This window comes from Ascaphus truei, chromosome 6 (assembly GCF_040206685.1).
Source record: "Ascaphus truei isolate aAscTru1 chromosome 6, aAscTru1.hap1, whole genome shotgun sequence".
In the NCBI taxonomy this organism is placed as follows: domain Eukaryota; kingdom Metazoa; phylum Chordata; class Amphibia; order Anura; family Ascaphidae; genus Ascaphus; species Ascaphus truei.
In genome coordinates, this window is record NC_134488.1 from 40,519,135 (window position 1) to 40,530,081 (window position 10,947).

General features: G+C 40.5%; 1 protein-coding gene across 1 annotated transcript; it reads right to left on the reverse strand.

Moving 5' to 3' along the window:
* Window positions 1-244: 244 nt before the first annotated feature.
* LOC142498069 (indolethylamine N-methyltransferase-like) lies at window positions 245-1,966 on the reverse strand. The gene is made up of 3 exons (XM_075606576.1): window positions 1,819-1,966; window positions 1,438-1,645; window positions 245-674 (listed from the first exon to the last, which is right to left on the reverse strand). Exons 1-3 carry the CDS (start codon window positions 1,964-1,966, stop codon window positions 245-247), a joined length of 786 nt encoding a protein of 261 aa, XP_075462691.1.
* Between the last annotated feature and the right edge of the window lie 8,981 nt (window positions 1,967-10,947).

A 10,947-nucleotide genomic window follows, 5' to 3' on the forward strand; every position in this document is an offset into this window, starting at 1 on the left:
TAGTAAAGATAATGTAAATAATACATAATAAAGGTTGTGTAATATATGTACATATAATGTAGGTACAGAGATAAATACATGCATACACATATTTCCCTGTCATGTTGCTGCAGATACACTAAACGTTTACAATTCCTAGGAATATGAAATTCATTTTATTTTATAAGTAGCCATTGAGATGTTTGCTGTATTTTTGACATTTAGTAGGTAATGTGTCAGATAAATTGTTGTATAACTTATATCACTAAACCTCCCTCTCCTTGCGTGCTATCATAAACATAACATGATCATAATCTGCAAAATTGCTGGTCTTTTTAGTAGGTAATGCTTCCAAATTCTCAATGATGAATCCTGCATCACAAACAGCCTCTCTTATAAACTCCTCATCATATGACAGACAGAAGAACTTGTGCTCACCAATCATATAGCACGAATTATTATATGACCCCATTAGTAACATGTGGCCCCCAGTTTTTAGCATTGACGCTAGTTTTTTCAGGTTGTTACAGAAAGCCTGGTGGTCCTTGCTAACAACCTGTAAGACACCAATGCAGAACAGGCAGTCCATCTGTGGCAGGACTACAGGCTCTAAAGGGTTATCTTTGGTGAGATCACATTTGACAACGCGTTTCACTGCTCTTCTTGCTTTGTCTTCCTTTCCTTCCCACTCCTCGCTGAAATTACAAAATGAACAAGGATCACATGGCAGTTTTGCAGCAAACAGTGGTACATGCAGAAAATAATGTACAATCGTCACTCAACTAACTAATGGAGTTGGGCGAATATTTTTGATGAATTTTGATCCGCAGCAGATCGTCCGGTTCCTTTGGTCCATGGATTTAAGCGGTTCAATTTCAAAAAGGGTTCTCTCTACCACTGACTCTCTCCTTCCCCTCACTGACACTCTTCCTTCCCCTAACTGACACTCCCCCCCACTGACTCTCTCTCCACCCCACTGACATTCTCAAACCCCACCACTAACCCTTTCTCTCCCTCCCCCCACTGACACTTTATCTGCCCTCCCCTCATTTACAATCTCATCCTCCCTCAACTGACACTTTTTCCCCCACCTGACACTTTATCTCTCCCCACTGCATCTCTCTCCCCCTCCCACCACTAACAGTCTTCATTCCCCTAACTGACACTTCCCACAGTGACTCTCTCACCACCCCATTGACATTCTCTACCCACCCACTGACACTGTCTCTCCATCCCCCCACTGACACTTTCTCTACCCGTCCCCTCATTGACTCTCCCTCCCCTCACTGACATTCTTCCTTCCCCCATTTGACACTCTCTCCACCTTCACTAACACACTCACCCCATCCCACTTCCACTTTCTCTCTCCAAACTGACACTTTCTCAACACTGACTCTTTCTCTCCCACACTGACACTCTCTACCTCACCTCACATTGCCCCACTGAAATATACTTTACCTCTTCCCTTCCAGCTCACAAACTATTTTTGCAGCGTGAGACCAGTCAGCAGCTCCGGGCTCCTTGTTCTTCCACATTTCAAATTCCCTGATATTTGCGTCAGTAAATTCTATCACATTGATCTCTCTGAAGAAATCACAGGCGGTTAAGAGATGGAAAGCGAGTGGTCCCGCGGAAAAATCAAGCAGGGTTTCCCCTCTCACACGACCTGCATTCAACGGTTAGAAAATAGGAAAATACACAATTTTTTGACAACATTGTTTTTCACATTAGCAAAGTATTAACAGAATACAACACAATTTCTTATTCACATACTTCAGTTCCCCAAACATTTTGATAATATTTTACTGTAACTTCAATATCAACTATAAATGAACGTACCTGAAGAGAGCGTTTTAAACAATTGTGTAGTAAAATACACAACCACCTCCTCAAACATATCATTAGTTCCATTATAGAAATATGTATCGATAAACCCTCTGGGATCAAACTCTTCATCATGGTAATGCTTGTGGAGACTGGAATCCATTGTTCGTCTCCTTGGTGTAACGGTCCTGTTACTTCTATGCAGCACGTGTAGAAGCCTTAAGTTGCAGCTTGGGAATGTAGAATAGAAGAAGCTTGGTTGGTATCACAGTATTTCAGCAATCATCAGAGCATGTGATAAGCTTCTGCACAAATATTTACATGGGACGGTGCTGATCCGTGTTTGCTAATGTTGTTGCCTGAATAATGACACATGACACTAAATTTGTGCAATTATTGTGGTCTATGTATCATCAAGTCTGTCTGCTCTAATAATGATTGCATTTTATTAGTGTGATTCACGCCAGATGTATGAGAGTTATAAGTGGCACTTCACACGTGTTTGAGTTTAAAATAATGTTGTGTTTGGGATGTGGTTTTTTATTTCTTCAAATGTTTCCGTGTTTTTGATTTGGTTCCGGTTTCACAAAAACTAAATTTGTTTGTTTTTGGCTTTTGGATTTCTATCAAATAATGGAAAAAAATCTAAATAAGCAGCAAATGCTAAAACAGCGTTGTCACAGGAAACCAGGCAATTTGCACCTTTTTACCAGGATCATGCATTGAGCAAAACAAGTTAATGAAATAAATTGTAAATGTATTCACAGGAAAAGGCAAACACACAATGTTACACAAACTACAGCAAAAAGACACACTTACTTGCAGTAACAATCTAGACTCTCCCCGCTGCAGGGAATTCATTACCTTGATAACAGTTGAAATAACAGGACAGAAAAAATTCCAGGCAGCTTCCACTGAAGCCCTTTTCTTGCTGGAGACTGAAACTGGACACTTAGAATCTGAGAATCTAAGAAGACTGGAGAACTATGGGAGACCATGGAGAACACACATCTGATGGGCGCAAGGGGTTATAATACCTCTGACTTTCATTCAAAAAATACTATAGTCCAATCCAAAGCGTGAGATATGTCTCCGCAGCCAATCAAAGACAAGCTGGTAGACACAACACGAACTAGGACTGAGAGATTTCATCACACACATTAATCAAAACAATATCAACTTAGAGTTCACATCAGAGCATAGCAAGGAAAATATCAACTTCCTGGACCTCAACATATACATAGAAAATTCAGTAATAAAGACGAAAACATTCTTCAAACCAACGGATGCCAATAATTTCTTAATGCAGAGCAGCTGCCACCACCCAAAGTGGTTAGACAACATACCGTTTGGTCAGTTTCGGAGAGTCCGAAGAAATTGCACTGATAATAGCACCTTCAGGGATCAAGCCGACATTTTGAAAGGCAGATTTCTCGAAAGAGGCTATCCTCAAGAACTCATAGAACTCATAGAATCAGCAGTAGCCAAAACTAATATACTACCACGTAGCGACATGCTGATCTCTAAAGCGAAACAGGGCAATACACATTTTCAAACTCCATTTATTAGCACATATAATGCAGATGCCATGAAAATTCAAAAAATAATAAAAAAACACTGGCATGTGGTATTACAAGACCCTGTCCTCAAAGACAATGTCCCCAATGTCCCAAAAGTCATATTTAGAAAGGCGCCATGTATTAAACTCCAATTAGCACCCAGCGTCTTCAAGAAAGAGGAATTAAAAATTCAGACCTGGTTACCCCCAGTAAAAGGTTTCCACAGCTGCTTCAATTGCAAAGCATGCAAACAAGCAGCTAAGGGAAACAAACTAGAATTCATGTCGAACGCTACAAAAGAAACTTTTAAGATAAATCAACATTTAGACTGCCGCACAGATCACATTGTTTATTTATTGTCCTGCCCCTGTGGACTCCAGTACGTGGGCCGCACTTCAAGACCTTTGCGAGTCCGCGTACTGGAACACATGGGAAATATAAAAAGGCAGCTAATGACACATAGCGTTTCCAAGCACTTTAGCGTATTCCACGAAGGTAACGAGAAACCTTCTGGATATACAAATTAAAGACACTAATACCCAGAGGACTCAACATAGACATAGATCTGGGGGCATTTATGTGAGCACCCAGGCTACGGCCCGCATACTCCATCCATTGGACAACATCTATGCTTAATCCATGGCAATCACTAATCTACCCTTTTTTCCTCCAACAAACAGATATATTCACTCAAGACTTTGAAATTCCCTCTGCTTTTTAGGATTGGACTGCATTAACCACGACCGCCTTTTAAAACGCAAAACCTCATTTTTTAAAACGCAGAACCCCATTTTTAATATTTTTCATCTTATAGAATACCCCTTTTTAAATCTTTTTTGCTCCGATCTATTAAAGATAGAGACCCTTCTCCAGTTTCATTTTTAGATATTGTTTGTTGTTTTTATATCTACATTAGCTTGCTTCAGGTATCATCAATTCTACCTACCTTATTCAGCAGTGCGTTTTAAACTTGGATAGCACACACTTAGAACATGGTATTTCGCCTGTCATACTTACCCACATAGGATTTCAATTTAGCATGTCACTTACTATTACTAGTTGAATATCATCATTTGATTATCCCTATTAACACTATTTTCACCAATTTTGAATAGGTATTTAAAATAATCTCACATAAGTAACCCTAATCACTTTGCACTTTAAACATTTAAATTACCCACTTTTAGTAAAAGAATATTATATATTTTATATATTTTTTATATACACTTCTTTTTGATGCAACTTATATTAAGATATACATTATTCACAAACTACCTCCATCAATTTACAACAGACCAATTAATCTAATTTAATTAAATTAAGCCTAAACACCTTGCACTTCAAATATTAATCACCTTTTTATCAACAAACGACCAGATTATATCTATCACTTTATCATGCAATTCACATTAGAATATACACTATTTATAAATTAATAAACCCAAGATTGAATTATATCTTTCATTTTTTGAGCAACAAAATTTTAAATATAAAATTTAAAATCAAGATCACCTTTTTAACAATATGAGTACACAAAAAAAGACACATAATTTATCACAAATACACAATTTTATTAAATTACACATTGAGAGACTTATGGCACAGTGTGGCAAATATATCCTATGTAGCAGCAACCTTAGGTATACCCTTGACACCTTCCATGTCATTTTTATCCCTTTTGAGACTCCACGACATAAGGAGAACACCAAAAGACACTCAACAGAGCACACAATTATGCAGTATGCAGGGGACTGTGTGCGTAACTTTCCCTTCCTCATTTTTTCAATACCAAACCTTTTTTTTTCAAAACCAAACTTTATTGAGACATCCGCGGACACCACTAAGGATATGGGGCTGCCTTGCCTATGCCAGCAAGACACGCGACTCCTCAACAACGAAAAACTTTATTAGTGACTTGAATTCATCACACGCGCGACACCAATAGAAGATGCGAAGCGCGCGCAACTCCACAAGATGGCGACGTCGCGTCGCATCAGAAAACGGGATGGAGACCACACCTAGGCCACGATTGGCCAAACCTGGCATAAAAGAAGCTGGGGATAGCAAGACCACCTACACAGAGCCTGAGGAAGTCCAGTACTTGGACGAAACGCGTTGCTCTTTACCTGGAACATTTTAAAGCACATTACAGAGGAGGCAGAGGTGCAGTTGCAGCTCTCCATCCGGACGCGGAAGAGAGAGACCCCCTACAACTATACACCGTACTGCCTACCCTTTGCATTCACCTTCCACAGAATCGTTTGTATTCTGAGTTTGTTTTATTTTTCATGTTTTATTAAAGTTAGTGTTTTTACCCCCCAGACATTAGTGTCTTTTATCTGTTAACCCCATCTTCACCATCAGTGACAACTGGAACAGGAGAGCAAGATACCGCTAGGAGTGTGTACTCACACTGGCCCATGTGAGTATTGTGATATATTTACTACTAATACCCTTATACCCTAAGCTTTCATCACCTGATATTGATTGGGCAACACCTTTAATTGAACAAGATACCAAGATAGGATCACACTCACACTAGTCTGTGTGAGTGCCAGATTATACTATATAGAATACAATTCTTGGTGGTATATAAACACACCATCCCCCCCCCCTCATTGACGTGTATACAATTATATGTGTTAACCCTATCCTCCTTTCTGTTTATACGAGAGGAAATCCCCCTGAAGCAGCACTGTGAACCAACGAAGCAAGTGGCCCATACATCAAGAAGAAGAACCCGCATCGCAAGAAGAAAAGCCTCATCAGAAGTACACGGGACTCCTAAAGAAACTCCGATGCGACTAGGCTTACACAAGGCCGTGTAAGTCTTATATACCTTTATTTTATTTTCACCTTCACACCAATATACATACACCCATGTGTGCCTATCCTCCTAATTAGACATTAGACACCTGAGCCACCACACCCGCTCAGGTTATAACTGCTTCACCTTAAAAAGACCAATTATCAGTTCTATAACACTGCCTGTTTCCAACTATTGTGCTCCCCCATCTTTTTTGTATTCATTACCTATAAGGGTCCTGGATAGATCCTGCTGGGGTTCCGAGTCACAAGAGGATACCACTCGAAAACCATTTACAGGCAGTATTACACTACTCTTTTCATACTTTTGCACATTAGATATAACAAACAGAGATAGCGCCCGGGTACCTTCTCAAACAGACACAACAGGGTTACCTGGAAATCTGAATGAACCAAGGGGAATGGACAATTTGGCTCCGCTGGCCCTGGTTCCCTCAATGCCACCCGGAGTGACAGGCTCCTTCCTGCCTGTCTGGTGGGATCAATTGAAATGCAATGAGTGTCCATTGATCTCAGGATGTGGATACTTGAATCTTTCCCTCCTTTCCAAATGGTCTTGACACCTTGGTCATACTCTGGGGCTTTCATCTCCAGAGGCTCTGCCAGATCACCTGGCACCACTTGGTAGCACAGTGGCCTGTCAGAGTATTGGTTCTGAAAGTCCCAGCTCATTTCTGTGCACAAACAGATATGTTTTAAAACACACTGTTCCATAAACTATACACTTTAAAAATATCCTAAGTCTTTTGGTTATGGGAAATAGAATAAGAAGCTGCATAATATTCCTTGTGAGCCATATTCCCGACACTCTATACAATAAACATAGGACTGGATTTTTTAAAGTTCCCTCAAAACCTTACAGTTGATGAAGTAACCCCAGAACCCCTATACCTGTTCTGGGTGACCTGCATATTTACTTGGTATCCCCATTAACCTAGGGACCCCTTGTCTATTTCAGGGACACCTCACACCCCTATGCCCCGTTTACTCTTCTGGGCTGTGCTGAAGAATGGTTATAGTACCTCAGAAACCTTAAACAGGTTCTGGGTGACCTGGGCATTTACTGGGTATCCACATCAACTACAGTAGGACCCTGTAACAGGGGACTTATCCCTGTTCACAAATGTGCCTCTAATCCAGCAGTGTGGTGATTAACTGCTGGTAGGCAATTAACTAACACCACCTGGCTGATTACAGGTGTTAGAAAAAGCCTGAGCTGAACAAGGAGACAGACCTCTTGAGCCTGCCAGAAGAGACTGCACGCTGCAAGCAAGACACAGGGGAAAGTACTTCTAAACCTGGATCCTGACATTGCCTTATCGCACAAAGGTGTGGAAACCAGGAGAACAAAGAAGCCTTCCTCTACAGGAAAACAGATAAGACTTTTCTTATGACTGTTATCTATGTCTTTATGTATACATAAATGTCCCTATGACTTGGGCCGGTGAATCGTAACCACACAGTTAAAGAGAGCTGGACTACAAGTGTACAGTATATACTGTATACTCCAAAGTGTAGCGGATTTTATTTGCTGATTTACATCTTTGCTTTGTTTAAAGTGAGAGGCGCAATAAAGCCTTATTTTAATTTCACCTTAAAACAGTCTCCATTGCGTACCTCTGAACACGTCTTTTACATATGGTGTCAGAAGAGGGATGAGAGGTGGCCCTTGAAGTTAAAAGGGGCCCCGGAGATTGCCTGTGAAATTTTTTGTGCTTTTTGCCTTCATACAGTCTTGCAAACAAACCTGAGAAACAAAAACAAAGATTCACCTGCAGCAGAGATCAGAATTAAAGGAATACACATCCAGGCAGGAAATCTACACTGCACTGAAGAAAGCCACAAAACCACAGATGGACTCTTTTCCCTGATTCCAAGAGGAGGGAGAGAGACTGTGCTGAAGCAGGTAAACCTAACTTGCCTATCACAATAAAGTGTAATATGGTTGTTGAAATAGGGGCTTTGCCTTCCAGCCGTAGTCAGGGTTCAAGAAGTGAGTTAGTGCTTCAATGAAAAGAGCTAGGTTTGTTTATTGTTTTCTTAAAAAAAAAAAACAATTTTGTGCTGTAGCAGTGAATACAGATGGTGACCCACGAGCGGTACTGATTCTGCAAGTAAAGGCTGCCACACCGCATAGGACTACCAGCTGTGAATGGAGTATATGCAGAAAAGTGTGAAAATTAATGCAAGACTGTGCTGAAGCAGGGGAATTTTCAGCAAACAAGTGCTGAGTGTAAAATTGCACTACCGGGTAAAAAAGGGATTGCTGAGCTGTGTAAAAGGTAACCCAAAGCCAATTGCTGAGTGTTGAGTCACCCTACCGAGAATGAAAGAAATATTCCACTGCAAAGAATATATATTTTTCTGCAAGTAAAGTCTGTCTATGTATCTTGGGAGTAAAACAGGCACCCAAAGTGTGAAGAGTGAGTGCCATAATACCCAAAGATGAGACTGAAAATTACTGAACTCAAGCAGAAAGCCACATTATTTTGCTGAAGCGGAGGGATTGACCCAGCAAGGAAATGGTTTAAAGCAAATAGACGTTTTTACTTAGCAACTGCACATCCAGTATACCTAATGAGAAAGAATGCATGCACAATACTGATGATGTTTTAAAACTTAGTAAAGGAAAGAAAAAGTCTACGGAGATGCCTGTGAGAGCTACGACCTCTACAAGCAAAATGTGCCCACCGGTAGGACTATCACAAGCTGGGGTTCTAGAAAATATACTGGCAAAAGCTGCAATAGCGCCTCCAGAAGTCAGGAAGAAAAATACACCTGATAGCCCCAAAATGGACGACAAGATGCAGCATTCCTGTAATGAACCCTACCCCACGTAAGAGTGGCCCTTCCAGTCCGATAAGGAGTAAGACATCTCTTATGGGGAACCCAAACCGAGTCACACCCTCAAAACACCCCAAGAATGGTGGGAGTACCTGAACTCAGTACGAACCTAAAAGACCGCTCCCTATGATAACGAATATGATCGGCAGGAGACAGAGTGGGAGCAGCGGATCACCGAATATTTCCATCAGCTAATACAGTTGCAAGAAAAGCCTGGCAGATCCAGTGACGCTGCTAAAATTTCAAATGAAGATGGAGACCCCAGTATCGCTGAGGGGACGGTGTCATCCAAAACAAAAAGGCGAAAAATAAAAGCGGTTCTTCACGTACCGTGGAAGGAACAGGCACGTCCGCAGATCCCGCAGAGAAAAAGGGGGACCGAGATGCCCTGCAGCCTAGAGAAAATGGAGGATTCGTCATGCGGATGACCGAATATCCGGAGGGCATAAGCAGAAGTCGGGTAACCCAAAGAAGTGTCTGTCCGGTGCCAAAAGTGAGGAAACGTCAACCAACCATCCCAGGGAAGCGGAGCAGTGAGTGACGATCCCTTGACCAGCCCTGAAGATGCCCTGAAAATTGCCAGGCATGACTGTGATTTGCTCCGGGAACAATTGAAACTGAAGAAATATGGTTACGCAGAGCTACTGAAAAATAACGTGGAGCTACAGAAGAATGTGCTCACAATGTACTCTTTGGCCAGGACAGAATTAGACGATTTCAAGACTGAGCTAGATACTGCAAACCGCCATGGATATAAAGCTTATCCAATCTGATAAAACGATGGCTAAGCTGAACCGGAAGTATGAGGAGGCACTGAAGGAGATTACAGTCTTTCAGCAAGATGTTCACAATCTTCATGCAGCACTGGATGCCTCACAGCATGAGATCAACAGCGGCCACACAAAACTGGAAGTCTCCAGAAAGGAACTACACAGTCTAGCTGAGGAGCTAATTGTTCTATGTGCCAATATGCATTGCCAGCAAAATTCATCATGCATTCCAATGATAAAAAGAAGTTTAACATCAATAACTTTTTAAACTGTAATACATCTTATGTGGTTTACGTTCTCTCGTGCGCTTGTGGCCACAAATATGTGGGCCGCACAATTAGATCATTGAGCTTACGTATAGCTGAACATACCTGTTTAATAAAAAAGCATGATCTAATACATCCAGTATCCAGGCATTTCTCCCAATGTCCAATGGGAGGCATTGGTAATTTTTCCTTTACTGCCGTTGAACATATACCCCATCACCCAAGAGGTGGCAATAGAGAGAACAGGTTAAACAAAAGAGAAATGTACTGGATATACATGCTTAACTCCCTTCACCCTTTTGGAATGAATTCAGATTGGGAGCTGAAACATTTTCTTTTGGATTAATGTAGACTAATATATATGTGGTTACCTATTGAGTTTATATTTTACATTTATGATTTTTTCATATTCAGGATTTCTCTTTATGTATCCATTAGATGATCAAAATAATAATAATAACAGTCATTAAAATTAAAATTCAATAAGAACAATAGTCATGAATTTTTTGTAATTTTTATATTTTTCGTATATTTTTTATATATTTATATATCCTACATTTGTATTCTTCTTGGATGTCCATGGAATATCTAATTTTCATTATTATGCTTGTCATCATGTTTCGTTGTTTTTAAATCACATTGTAATTTTTGTATATACATTGTCTATTGTATGTATATGTTTGTATGTTTCTTACCAGACTAGCAGAGGTTAATATACCACACATTGGAGTTACCACTCACTGTGATGATTGACATCTGCTGAGTCTGATTTTAGAGTAGGCCAATCAGATTTTGTTTGTACCTATATATATGTGTCTGGTATCTGAAACAAGTATCTTTGATAAAGTCCCTTGCACGGGATGAAACGCGTCAGAGCTT

What these genes read in the sequence shown, in the direction of transcription:
- LOC142498069 (XM_075606576.1), bottom strand. Translation starts at nt 1,966, where the DNA reads ATGGATTCCAGTCTCCACAAGCATTACCATGATGAAGAGTTTGATCCC. An exon ending in GTTTAAAACGCTCTCTTCAG is followed by an intron (nt 1,646 to 1,818) that starts GTACGTTCATTT and finishes CGTTGAATGCAG; the next exon opens with GTCGTGTGAGAGGGGAAACC. An exon ending in TGTGAGCTGGAAGGGAAGAG is followed by an intron (nt 675 to 1,437) that starts GTAAAGTATATT and finishes TTGTAATTTCAG; the next exon opens with CGAGGAGTGGGAAGGAAAGG.